Source organism: Chenopodium album, chromosome 20, assembly GCF_948465745.1.
Source record: "Chenopodium album chromosome 20, dcCheAlbu1.1, whole genome shotgun sequence".
NCBI classification, from domain to species: domain Eukaryota; kingdom Viridiplantae; phylum Streptophyta; class Magnoliopsida; order Caryophyllales; family Amaranthaceae; genus Chenopodium; species Chenopodium album.
Window position 1 is genome coordinate 41402822 of NC_137853.1, and position 14212 is coordinate 41417033.

The 14212-nt window shown below is 36.6% G+C and overlaps 1 protein-coding gene across 2 annotated transcripts; it reads left to right on the top strand.

The window, feature by feature from the left end:
- Positions 1–4: 4 nt before the first annotated feature.
- On the top strand, positions 5–13316 carry LOC145598152 (uncharacterized). Of its 2 annotated transcripts, none has more exons than XM_081654463.1 (24): positions 5–208; positions 595–1037; positions 2541–2689; positions 3309–3548; positions 3976–4085; positions 4194–4271; positions 4355–4455; positions 4628–4722; positions 4796–4893; positions 6224–6327; positions 6405–6482; positions 6645–6723; positions 7034–7202; positions 8123–8193; positions 8372–8452; positions 8573–8643; positions 8924–9020; positions 9113–9172; positions 9523–9577; positions 9661–10058; positions 10138–11460; positions 11549–12109; positions 12283–12338; positions 12774–13316. In XM_081654463.1, exons 2-24 carry the CDS (start codon positions 619–621, stop codon positions 12967–12969), a joined length of 4689 nt encoding a protein of 1562 aa, XP_081510589.1. In that variant the 5' UTR covers positions 5–208; positions 595–618; the 3' UTR covers positions 12970–13316. The 2 variants fall into 2 exon arrangements, with proteins under 2 accessions (XP_081510589.1, XP_081510590.1); XM_081654464.1 differs by having other exon boundaries at positions 4802–4893.
- The last annotated feature ends 896 nt before the right edge of the window (positions 13317–14212 follow it).

Here is a 14212-nt window from a genome sequence, read left to right on the forward strand (position 1 = left end):
CCAGATTTCGACAAAAATCGTTGTTTACTGTTCTCCCTCTTCCTACAACACAATCCAAAAATTGCAATGCCCTGAAATTCGTACCACCATCACCTGAACTAAAATACCCTTCATTTTCTCTCTCCTAAACCCTCATTTTCCGGAAACCCTTCTCTTTCTTCACACCAGCCTTTGTTCTGGGTTTTCTACAACGATTCAGGAGAATTAGGTAATTACCCATTTGATAATTTTTGTACTTTCATTTTGTTTTTGTTGTAAATCTCTCTATTTTTGTTGTGGGTAGTTTGAATTTCTGTTTCTTGGGTTTTTAACCAAAGTATTGAATTGATTAGGGTTTATTTTAGTGATTATTTGAACGAAATTTATGTGGGATTTTTTGCTGACTTGGGATTAATTGGAGGGTTATTAATTGTTCTTTGTGTAAAGTATGAAACTGTGAAAATTTGAGGGAGAAAGCTTAAGTTGAAAAGTTTAATTTGAGCTAGTTGATAATAGTAAAAGCATTGATTTACAAGAGACCTTCAATATCATTTTGTTCTGAAAGGTGTTTGATACTTATAGTTGTGACTGGAGTTTACTTTCTGATTGCTTCAGGTGGTTTTTGTTGGTCATGTAATCATGGATGTTAGAAACTGTACATCCACTGATTATATGTCTTCTATTCATTTAAAAACATCGAATATTTCGAAGAAGGTGGCAGATAATCGTCACCTTGAAGGGCGAGAGAGAGTTACTGGCCCTGTTGTTGTTGATAGAGTGCCAGAAAGTTCTCTCTCTGAAGGGCGAGGACGAGTCAATGGTCATGCTGTTGCAGCTGATGTTGATATTGATCTTAGGGAAATATACTTTTTGGTCATGCAATTTCTATCAACTGGACCATGCCAGAAAACTTTTGCACAATTGTCGAACGAACTTATGGAGCATCAGCTCTTACCCAGAAGGTATCATGCTTGGTATTCAAGATCTGGGATTCAAAGTGGGGAAGAGAATGATGATGGTGTCTCAGTTCCTTTGACGTTTGAGAAACTTCTGCATAGGTATGTGAGTAATAGTTCAATGTTGCTTTGCGTTTGCCCTGCTATATGTTTTATGAGGGTTTCACATGGAAACTGGTTAGATACACTCATCAATATAATGCACAGTGAATCTAGTATTAGTTTTTTTGTAAGTATTATTATATCAACATTAGTTATATTTGTTATTACTATTACCATTATTGGTGGTAATTTTTATTTTGTATAGGTATGTGAGTTATAGTTCAATATTGCTTTGCATTTAGCCTCCTATATGTTTTAAGAAGGGTTTCACATGGAAACTGATTAAATACAATCATCAATATAGTGAATCTAGTATAGTTTATTTTAAGTATTATAATATCAACATTAGTTATCTATGTTATTTCTAATTTTCTATTACCACTATTGTTGTTGTTTTTACTTTATATAGATACTTGAGTAATAGTTTAATATTGATTTGCGTTTAGCCTGCTATATGTTTTACAAGGGTTTCACATGGAAACTGGTTAGTAGTGACTAGTGAATCTAGTATTTCCTATGTTCTCTTTTAAATGCAACACTTTTCATTACACGTTTGCCAATGCGTTAAACCGCGACGAATCTAACAATATCCCACATAACAATACTTTTCCTTAACTATAAATTTTTAAAATTAGTCATAGTGGGTATATGAATAGTGTAAAAGTCAAAGTGTTGCATTCAAAAGAGAACTGAGGAAGCATTAGTTTTATTGTTAGTATTATAATATCAACAGTCGTTATCTTTATTTTGAATCCGGGGATCAAGAGTGTATTTTTGATGAGGCCCGAAACATTACCAATTGAAGCCATGTTTCATTGAAGTTAGGATGGAATGTCTATCTATGGTGAAATTATATTATATTAAACACTTCATAAGTTTCATATGTTCTTAACATCATCCGATTTTATATGTTCCATAATATTCTTAGCATACTCCGTATCTACTTTACTCCTTTTTTTGGCAAACCCTTTTACCACCAATAACTACACCTTTCCACTCTTACTTAATCACCGTTTTTCTTACACCCACTCATCCTTTTACATTCTCTTTCTTACTGTATCCGTCTTTCTTCTACCCCACTCACCTAACTTTACTATCTCTCTCTTTTGCCTTAATTTCATGTTCAAATAGTAAATGTTAAAAACATTACGAAAATGAGGTAGTATATATGGAAGCTCACGTAATGGTAATAGTAGCCTGGAAATGAATCCAATGGTGAATGATGAGCTGCAGCAAAAAGGGTTATCGTTAAGATCACTGGTTCTGTCGAATCTTTCATTTTTTGGTTGAAAATTTATTCATGTTTTCTCTCTGGATAAGAGGATATATTATAATGTAAGGTTATTGAAAATTACATGTGAATTTTACTAATATAGTAGACAATATATTATCTTTTCTTATAATTTTTTTTTTTTTTAACTGTATATCTTGTTATTTAGAGGTTACTGATTTAGATTGAGGCTTGAGGTCTGAGTGTTCTTTCCCCCCCTTTCCTGTCAACAGGTATTCCCACATCGCAAGAGACCATTTTGTTAGGCTTTTGAAACAGCTGATGCTTTGTTCCCCTTCTCCATCTCTTGGCATGGGCCATGCTCCAAATGCTGCTGATGTTCCTACTTTGTTGGGAACTGGTTCCTTTTCTCTTCTGAGCTGTATGGTCACTAAACTGCTTTGCTGTATTTTTTTAAAATTTCTTTTTCATAATAGTTGTCTGATTTTGCTGCGAGAATTTGTGGCTGTGTGGAACTGAAATTCTATTCCCACCTTATGTCTTAATTCTTATGCACCAGCTCATCTTATAATTTTTGTAGAAGACTATTATGTCTTAGACACCTATTATCATTAATACATTAGTTGGTTAACATTGAAAATTTGTGTTTGTGTCATTATGCAATCATGTCCAAGAATCAAATTTTGTTTCGTATCCACTTGAAAACAGCGAAAATTTCAGGCCTGATTTTCTTTCTCAAGGGGATGCCTTTTTTTTTTTTTTTTTTTTTTTTTTTTTTTTTTTTTCTTTTTTCTTTTTTTCTGTTCATGCCTTGGAAATTATATACTGCTACTATAAGATATTGCTGTCATATCTGACATCCTAAACATGTCATTAGCTCTTTTACTGGAACCATAATTGTTAGTTTTGAGGTGATCTGTTCTTCACAAGAAACAGCTTATTGCACCGAAGGCATGTTAATTTTTGGCTCATGTTATTGTGAAAAACGTTTATGTTCAATGCTTGACCGATAAGTTTATGGTGATGGTCTCTGTTTTCAGGTGATAGAAATGCAGTGGATAAACAAGTCAAGCTTCTGCCGCGTTACTTGCGCTGGCCTCATATGCAGGTTGATCAAGTACATGGATTGCATTTAAGGGCCATTGGTGGGGGCTTTACCCGACACCATCGTGCTCCATCGATACATGCTGCTAGTTATGCCATTGCAAAGCCATCAACTATGGTGCAAAAGATGCAGAATATAAAGAGACTTAGAGGACACCGGAATGCTGTTTATTGCGGTAAGTTTCTCATCATGTTTGAGTATGTGCTTGCAGCTTGCATATATGTGGATGTGATTGGAAATGTGTGTGCTTGTAATGTCTCATGACAACAGTGAAGAAGATAATGATTCGCATGGTTCTGTTTGTATGATTTAAGTTGGCAATAACTTTTCCAAATTTTGTACCCTAAACCTATACTTTATACTGTATGTGCGGGAGTTTATTATTCCTTCCTCTGAATCCACCTTGGCCGAAGTGACCTGTTGCTCTATTGTAATTTGTCTTTCATAGTTTCATCATCTCACTCAAACATTCATATTTTTAGCTGTTGCATATTCACTGTTTATCTATTTGGCTTCATCTTGCCCCGTTATGTCACCTTTGTAATTTTTTGGGGCTGTATTATGACTGTAACATAATTAATATTGCTGTTTCTGTTTTGTAGCCATATTTGATCGAGCAGGCAGGCATGTAATTACTGGATCTGATGATCGCCTTGTAAAAATTTGGTCAATGGAAACAGCATTTTGTCTGGCAAGTTGCCGTGGGCATGAGGTGAGTTGACTGTTTGCTGCCTTGCTTGCTTGGACCCAAGAAATTTAATTTGAATTGGTTATTTATTAGTCTTGCTTATGATGAATTTAAATGAACTCCTTATGCAAGGGGGATATCACTGACTTAGCTGTTAGCTCAAACAATGCTTTGGTGGCATCTGCTTCAAATGACTTTGTCATTAGAGTGGTGAGTCTCCTACTTCCAGCTTAATAATCTTGGCCATTACTTTCATTAGTTGCTAAGTATTAGTTTTTTTTGCAATTCAACAGTGGCGTTTGCCAGATGGGCTCCCGATTTCAATATTGCAAGGCCATACTGGTGCTGTTACTGCAATTGCATTCAGTCCCAGGACTGCATACCAACTTTTGTCGTAAGTTCTATTTCCAGATGAGTTTATACAGAAGTTTTTTTTTTTTTTTTTTTATTTTTTATTTTTATTTTTTATTATAGAATTCTTTTATCCGGATTTTTAGCAGGGGATGATTCTGTTAATTTTTAATTTACTCCTCTTTAAAGAAGTCTCACGTGAGATTGTCTTGCAGATCGTCTGATGATGGAACCTGCAGGATTTGGGATGCAAGGAATTCACAGTTTAAGCCTCGAATCTATGTGCCAAAGCCTGCTGATGCTGGGACTGGTTAGTTTAACATATGTAAATCTTGTATTTTACTGTAATTGGATGATTTTTGATTTTATTGAAATCTGCTCAGTTGCAGGTACAGCTCAGCAGAGCCATCAAATTACATGCTGTGCATTTAATGCTAATGGAACTGTCTTTGTGACTGGTAGCTCTGATACTTTTGCAAGGGTAAATTTTTACTATCTATTTATGTTTTAAGTTTAGACTATCTGGCGTGCAGCACTTATTGATGTGCATTTCCTAACATATCCTTGGTTAAGAACTATACAGCTATTCTTGTCATATACTTTTAAGGTCCAGTTCATTTGACCTTTTTTAGATACACATCTTAATCTTTAGATAATAAAGATCATTAACTGCACAATGGTAAATAATAATTGTTTTTCAATGTTTGAAATGTAAAATCATTCACGTGGAATCAAATTACAAGACTTGCAACTTAAAGTTTTTGGAGCAGGAGAAAGATAGAAAGACATTTAGTGGCTTTGGCAGATTTTGAATCCGCAAGTTGGTGGTGGCTTTGTAACTGTTGGTGGTGAATCTAATTGGTTGAGAAGCTGACTGGATGACAAGAAAGAATTACATTGGTAGGTGAGAGGAAGGGATGACAGAGATAGAGTCACTGGAGAAATTTGTTGGCAACTGGCAAGCTACTTATGCTCAATATTTTTATGGAGCATTAGAGCTTACAGGCTTCTATCATATTTTGTGACAGTCGTGTTTGAGAGTCATTCAACTTGTTACTTAGGAAACATACGCGACTTTGACTGGAAGCGAGTGAATTGGAGGGGTTAATATGGAGTTATATGCTCGTCTTCCAACTTCCCTGCTCAATGTTGTCCTCCTGTTACCACTCCTCAACTTCATATATCTAATCTTTCTCATGCTGCTTTGTTTTTTTTTGGTTTTTTTACCACTCATTCTTATTGCTCCATAACTGCTTTCTTAAGAATGGTTTTGGGATTGAGATCATTTCAACAAATCATCTGAAACTTAGGTTGTGAAGTAAGAAGGGTTGGCTTCAGGGAAAAGATTGAAGATGAATGTTAGGAAAGAATGACGGAAAAGTAAGGACAGTTATTGCTTGTTGGGCTTTTAAAAGAAGGAAAAGGGATGGAAGTAAGTTTAAGTCACCTGAAAGTGGAATTAGGTAGTATTGGACAGGGTTTGGTTGCTCCCCACAGTAATTATTAAGTTACTTCACAGATTTTTATTGTAAAAGGTACTATCTGACTGTTAATGCTTAATCTTGTCATCATCCGAACCATGATAAGAACTGTGTTAGCTAGCTGGATCCAGTCCAAAATACTGCTAAAAATTAATATAGATGGCAAATAGTGATAAATCCAGCACTAGAACTTCGTGCATACAAAAGCTGTACGCAACTTGAGAAAGAATGGGTCAATTGTTTTCTTTATGATGTATTTCGTCGGTTCCATCTTATTTTCCATTCTTAGAGCTAGTGACTATATAAAAATACTAATTTTTCTTGCTGCAGGTTTGGAATGCTCCCAAGTTCAGTCCTGATGATTCAGATCAACCATATAATGAAATTGATTTGTTACAAGGACATGAGAATGATGTCAATTATGTGCAATTTAGGTCTGTCTATTGCTCTACCAAAATAATATTCACCTTTAAGGAAATTATACCTGAAGGAATTCTCTTCTTGATTGCAGTGGCTGTGCTATTACTGCAAGATCAGTCACTAGTGATGCTCTTAAGGAGGAACAATCACTAAAATTCAAAAATTTGTGGTGGGTACTTGTGGCTATGATCTCTGGTTGTGATCCATTTTGGCATGTTCAATTTCTGTTTCTAATGCTTTTGAGCTTGAATCACTGTTCAAGTCGGTGCCCCAAGACCCCAACACCCTACCGGGAGGATTTTCTTGATCTCTTCTTTATTTGTGTTTTCAGGTTCAGTCATGATAACATCGTAACATGTTCTCGTGATGGAAGTGCCATCATTTGGGTGCCAAGGTCGCGTAGCTCACAAGTGAGTTTCCCAATTTATGAGATTAGCTTTCTCTTTAAATAAGTCTTCTAGAATCTGCCTAGTTTGTGTTTTAGGATGCCCTAACAAGTTTGGAGTGGAAGAAGGGTTACATCTGGAAAATTTTGTTCATGGTTTTAAGTTCTCTCTCTTTCTTTTACGTTTTAGTTTTCTATGCTTTATGATGCCATTTCTCTTCTTTGAGGAGTGGGGGTAAGTTGTCTTTCTTGTTACATGTAAAGAATATCTTTTTGATGATTTGTAGTTTCCACACATGAAATAACTTCAGTCATGAATTGTTTGACTCTCAAAGGGAAAAGTTGGGCGTTGGACTAAGGCGTATCATCTCAAGGTACCCCCTCCACCATTACCTCCACAACCACCTTGTGGGGGACCACGTCGGAGAATCCTTCCAACTCCTCGTGGAGTAAATATGATTGTCTGGAGTCTCGATAATCGTTTTGTGCTTGCTGCTATTATGGGTAACTTTCTTTTTGTTGTTTTGATTAAAGAAGGGTTAAGGCATCTGAGTGTAATCTTTATTTTTCTGCCTTGATTACATGTTTTATAGGCAGAATGAATTTTTCTCTACTGTCTGGTGTTATTGGAAAACATTTGTGGATTTGTCTGCTTCCACTTCTTTGAATAATAATTGAGGTTACAGTTACAACTTTTAGCAAACAATTAAGCAATTAAATAACCATTTTTTTTAGTTATCTATCTTATTTTTGATATCAGTAGACTTCTAATGTACATATTTTGTTCATTAAGTAATTGAGACTGTTATTGTACTTCCTTTGTTACCCTAATATTGCAACAAGGGGAGAAGACACGGAATTTACGATTAGGAGAGAGGAACCCATGTGATAAGTAGAGAGATAGAGAGAGACTGTGCAAGTATTGTATATGTGTGAAACTTCCTAAAATGGTAATAGTTGTAATATTAGGGGAACGAAGAAAGCAATATTCAATGGTAGAGTGGTATGTAATAAATTTATATGTTCAAATGCAATGAAATTCATTTTATAAAATTTGTGAAGTATGATGCACAGGCTTGGATTTGAGTGTCGTGTCCGACGGTGTTGGATCCTTCGACACTTCAGGTTTTACAAAAAATTCATATAAGGCCATTATATATTTGGGTGTCGTATCGTGTCAAAGTGCTGAGGATCAGGCACCCGACATACAGCAGGGTGTCGGAGTAACGTAGGTTGCAAATAAGTGGTAAATTGAAAAATAAATTAATTAATTGGTTGATAGTTAAACTGCCTGCTTCTTAATAGGTTACTAATAGCATAAATGAATATGTTTGACTGAATCGTTTAGCTTAAAACCTTTACATAGCAGCATCTAATTTGCTCTGATTTTTTATTTTTATTTTTAATTTTTTTTGGGTTTGCAGATTGCAGAATATGCGTATGGAATGCTGCAGATGGAAGCTTAGTGCATTGTTTGACCGGTCACACTGAATCTGTGAGTGCTGGTTAATTTAGTTTGTGAATACTAAGTATTTCTTCAACGAGATTTCTTTTGTAAGCATACATAACATATCATTTCATCGCATGCGTAAAAGGTGGAAGCATTGACTTTTGGAGATAAGTAGATGAATTTTGTGCAACTGTTTGATATAATTATCTTCTCTCATTTTCAGACATATGTTTTAGATGTGCACCCCTTTAATCCTCGGATAGCTATGAGCGCTGGTTATGATGGAAAAACCATAATTTGGGATGTAAGTCACACGCCCCCCCCCCCCCCCCCCCCCCCAAAAAAAAAAAAAAAAAAAAAAAAACACTATTTCCTTGCATCTTTTAATTTGCTTAATCAATTTATTTGGTGCTTTGAACTTCAGATATGGGAAGGGACTCCAGTTCGGGTATTTGAAATTGGACGTGGTAAATTGGTTGATGGAAAATTCTCTTCGTAAGTGAAAACCTTTTTTTTTTTTTTTTTAATTTTTTATTTATTTATTATTTATTTATTTATTTTTATTGTATTTGTAAGAAGAGTTTAATTCCATCTGGTTGTGATAATTCAAGATGTCACTTGTCCTCTAGTGAACTCGTGTTGGATTCAGAATTAAAATTAAGTTAATGCTTTTTATCCATCATTTGCAATGTTTCTTTTCGTTGAAATCTACTTGCATTTTCTGCAACTTTATATTTGTCATGCAATGATGTAAACTATGCTGTTTGTGAATCAGAGATGGGACATCAATTGTGCTCTCAGATGATATTGGCCAGATATACCTGTTAAACACCGGGCAAGGGGAATCTCATAAAGATGCCAAATACGACCAGGTGTTGTTTTATCATGCCCTGGTCTTTGCGTGTTCTTTCAAATAAAGATTTACATGCTTGCATCATGATGATTGCATCTGCTATTCTTACAGTTCTTCTTGGGAGATTATCGTCCTCTTATCCGCGATGCTCTAGGGAATGTTCTTGACCAGGTCAGAGAAAGTTATTTTCTGTACACAGTATACCATACACTAGACGATCATTATATATGTGTTTGTGTGCTTATTATATGCTATGGTTGATTCTCTGAAATATCTAAATATTATGATCTTCACAATATATGTCGTTCTCTTGCACTAATGTTGGCTTCAGGTAAGAATTAAGAGTAGTTATTTTTATTTTATATTATTATTTTTTTTTTGACAAATGTGCTACTTTAGATTTATCTTTTGCTATACTGGATTTGTCACTTGTTAGAATCTTTCTTTATAATCGTTAATTTATTGAGGACTAACTTTTGACTAGTATGTAACATTATGGTCATTGTGGATGTACAATGCAGGAGTCGCAGTATAGTCCATACCAAAGAAATCTTTTGGACCCTCTTTGTGATTCAAGTAAGCTCAAAAATAATTTAATATATTATGCATCTTCTCTGTTTCTGCCCCCATTGTGTTGAGCAAACGGATTGCAATATCAGGCATGATCCCATATCCTGAACCTTATCAAAGTATGTACCAGCGCCGGCGTCTTGGAGCACTCGGTGTAGAGTGGCGTCCATCTAATATAAGATTTGCTATCGGTCCGGATTTCAGCTTAGGAGAAGATTACCAGATGATGCCTTTGCCAGATCCCGAAGCGATTATTGATATTCCAGAACTTTTGGATGTTGCTCTGTGGGAACCAGAAAATGAAGTTTTGACTGATGACGCAGATTCAGAATATGATGTAGCAGAGGAATATTCCAGTGCCAAAGAGCAGGAAAGTTTAGGGACCAGCTCCTACGATGATACGGATTATGATGCAGAGAATTATGATGTTAAGCAAAGGCAAAAAGACGCCCTTCGTCGATCCAAAAGGAAGAGTGAGCGAGCGGAAGTAAGTCTTGTTTTCTTGATGTAAGTTACTTTTATCTCCTTCTGAAATTTACTGAGGATGATTTTTTGTTGTTTCTTAGGCTGAGTTTACTGCTTCTGGGAGACGCATTAAGAGGAAGAGTGTGGAAGCTTCCAACGGATCTTCTTCTGAGAATCGTAGGGGTAAGAAATTGAAGAATGGTCGTAAGGCTTCAAAAAAGAAGTCTAGTAAAGCTCAACTATTCAGACCTCAAAGAGCTGCAGCTAGGAATGCAATGAGTGTATTTTCTAGAATCCCTGAGACGTCTTCTCTTGGTGAGGATGAGGAGGATGGTTCTGAAGGAGATTCTTCAGACAGTCCATCAATTTCTCAAGATTCTGAAATTGGAGTGTATGAGCCAGCTTGGGATCTTCAGAATACCTCAGATCAAGGTGGAGAAAGAATTCCCTTTCATGAATCTGTTGCTGTAATGGATCCAATTCAGCTGTCTGAAGCTCAGACATCTGTTGGAAATAAAAAGAAATTGGTGCTTAAATTAAGTGTCCGTGATAAGAAAAATTCCTGGTCTACAAGTGATAACCAAAGAATGTTGGAATCTTCATCTTCTTTACCTCAAGCAGCAGATCACAAGCAGCGCAACTTTGGCGACGAGGATGTGGATTTACATCCTCTTGCTGCTGTTGACCAAAAGCCATCTCAAAGTGTAAACAGAGTCACAATCAAGTGTAAAGGCCTGCTAGATAAAACAAGTTCTGCTGGAAGTGACATCCCTGTGGAAGCCTCTTGTAGTAGATGGCTTGAAAGTGGTTCTAATGGAAATGGTGATGGCTATATTAAGGAAAATGCTGTTGATGTCAGTAATGGTAACTCTCATGATTTGGAAGAAACTGTTCAGCCAGTACCAAGACCACCAACCAGAATCAAGATTAAATCCAGTGGAATATTGAAGCAAGATAAAACTCCTAAACTAAAATTGGTCACTGGAATAAAAAAGCTGGGTGGTACTGATGATTCTTCAGCATCATATGTAGCTAGCTATGTTGGTGGTGTTGAAGAAAATAATTACAATACTGGTTACTATGAGAACTATTCTGGTGTTGATTTTCCTGATGCTGAAACTGATGTAGTACGCCGAACTAGGTCTATGGAGATTAAAGCAAGCACTCGTGAAGCTGGCGGAGGATGCCGTATGTTGAAGCTGCGGAAGAGTGACAGATCAGCAGGGTCATCAAAGATTTCTGATAAATCTTCAAGGTCTGCTAGAAGTAGGCATGACACCTTTTTTGAAGATGGCCAGGGCCCTCCAAGTACAAGTCTGTCTGATGCTGCTGTTGGGAAGATATCGTGGCTAATGTTGTCTGAGCATGAACCAGGTTATCGTTATATTCCCCAGCTTGGGGATGAAGTAGTGTACTTGAGACAGGTAATTCCATTGAGTCATATCTCGCTGTTGTGGTTTCTGTACATGACTGTACTTGTATTCTGCAATTAATGCTTTGACTGATTTTCAGGGCCATCAAGAATATATAGAAAAATATGCTCCACATGAAAGGGGTCCTTGGAATACAATGAAGGGACGGATAAATGATGCTGAGACCTGCCTGGTTGAAGGCCTTCATTATGCCTATGTTCCTGGTTCCGGGGAGAGCTGTTGTAAGCTCACACTTAAGTTCATAGACGATTCTTCAAGTGTTTTTGGCAAACCATTGAAGCTGACTCTTCCAGAGCTGCTTCATGCCCCTGATTTTTTGGTTGAGAAAGCATGGTATGACCTTGCTGTCAGTAGAAATTGGACTCCCGGGGATACTTGCTCAGTATGGTGGAGGCATGAAGATGGAGAAGGTGGCAGCTGGTGGGAAGGTCAGATAGTTGATGCAAAACCAAAATCTGTTGACTTTCCAGACAGTCCATGGGAAAGATATGCTGTTCAGTACCTGGGTGATCCTGGTATTGAGTTGCACAGTCCATGGGAACTGCACAATCCTGAATTTCGGTGGGAGCCTCCGCATATTGATTTTGATACAAGAAACAAATTTCTTGATTATCTTTCTAAATTAGAGAGGAGGAGACAGGTAACCCTCCCTTTCCATCTGGTTTCTTATCTCTTTGGGTAATTTGTCTGCTGTTTGTTCTTGATCCGTCTTTCCAAAGATTATGTTGTATTATTATTGTTCTGAAATGAAGAGAAGTCAATGCATTGATGATATTTCTGGAAAAAGATATAACCTTGTCTTGTTTTTTTTAGGACTATGGTATGGTCAATTTGGAGCAGGTCTCTCAAAGGCCAGATTTCTTAAACCGGTAAGTCTTTTCATGTTCACCCTTTTCTTTTCTTCAGGTTTATACCAACTCTCCTCAAGAAAGTATATAGTGGTCATCCATTTATGTGGGTATTACAAAGTTACTTTGATCTTAGGACACTAGCCAAGTGGAAATATAAAGCAGTGTTGATACAGTCATAAGCTTATAGAAGCCCTAAAAAATAAAAATACATTTAGATAATAGACACCAAGGGATGAGCAAGCCTATCCCTAGGTACCAAGCATTCGATCTCATCATCAATTTCCAGGCAATCTGGTTAGCGAGTTCACTGCCTTTGACATTCTCAGAACTCCTGATTGTCTAGATTTTCTGATATAAGTTTTGCATAACTAAAGGTGTGACAAAATCAATTTGTCTATCAAAATTGCCTGTGATTATTTGAATTGCACACTTATATTAGTTTTTTGGGTGCAGGTTTCCAGCCCCTTTGTCATTGAATGTGGTTCGATCTAGGCTGACAAACAATTATTATCGAAGCGAAAAAGCAGTAAAACATGATATCAATGTGATGATGTCCAATGCTATGTCATATTTTGCAAAGAATGCAGGAGTTTTCAAGAAAATGAAACGCATGGATGACTTTTTTGAAAGAACATTGTCAAACTTGTGAAACACATTTTTTGAGATTTAGGTTACATCACCAGACCACATTTTTTCAGTTCTCCCCAGATTTTGTTTAGGCGAGGTGTACCAGAGACCTTGTTCTTGTATGCATACATTGCAGTTTCACCCTTTAAGCTAACAGGGACCGTCTTTCTTTAACTATAGAGCTCCGAGTTGCTCCCAGAAGCTTCGGAATGTGTACGATGCATCTGGTGTAAATTTTACTTCACTTGGTACTAGATCCTGCTGCAGTTGGTGGTATTTCTCTGAGCTGTCATAGACAAATGAATAACTCTCTATTAATACAAATTGCTATAATTTCTTGGCTAGTAATCCTTTGCATGGGCAAGCCTACATGTCTGATCTCAATTTTTATTTTGTTTCTTACATTTGATGAGGCATGCTTTACAGTAAACCCTTGCTTAAAACCAGGAAAATCTGCCTATGTTCTTTCTTTCTTTCTTTGTTTTCCTGGAAGTTACATGGGGGTTGAGTTACTTTGGGTAAGGATCCTTTGTTCTTTCCTTGGCTTTCAAGTGTTTAGCCCGTGAAATATTTGGCCAAAAAATATGTGAAAGACACTTATTACTTCAAATTTGACATGTTCAAAGTTAGTTACACCAATGTATTAAACGATTGTTAAAACCAAATTTTACAAATTACTCAATTACAATGTGATATCTTAAGCACACTCTTACAAGTAAAGACGACTCTAAATGGTTTTGAGTCATACCTTTTGCTAAACCCACGTATCCTGGGATTAACTAGGCGGACTAACAAGTAAACCCGCTAGCTATAGGTATTGTGTAAATTTATTAAAACAACGGCTCAAGGAAGATTCAAGTCTGTATGTGATGTAGTTTAGAGTTAACCGACAGTAAGACACACACGACAAGGTGTCACGTCAAGCTTGTCTTATCCCCTTTGTTGTGCGCTGTCCCTTGCATTTTCATGTTATGTCAAGCCATGTCCCGACCTTAAGCCCAAGCTAATGCCATCTTTCATTGCTAGCAACAAAAAAACCCTATAAAATACATTGTTAATTTGGGTATATGGGTCGAGTTTGGTGAGATTGGGTAGGGTTAACTCTTCCAAATTTGACTTATTCTAAAGTATTGTGTATACACTAATAAATTAGATTTTGAGAGTGAGGGATAGCTTAAATAGTTAGAACTCCCCTCCCGCATCTAAGAGATCTTGGGATCGATTTTCATCACTTGTACCTGTGGCTCTCTAAACACTCAAAAAAA

Coding starts and splice junctions, on each gene's coding strand:
- LOC145598152 (XM_081654463.1), top strand. CDS start 619: ATGGATGTTAGAAACTGTACATCCACTGATTATATGTCTTCTATTCAT. Junction 4,894..6,223: donor GCTCTGATACTTTTGCAAGG/GTAAATTTTTAC, acceptor TTCTTGCTGCAG/GTTTGGAATGCTCCCAAGTT. Junction 6,328..6,404: donor GTCAATTATGTGCAATTTAG/GTCTGTCTATTG, acceptor TCTTGATTGCAG/TGGCTGTGCTATTACTGCAA.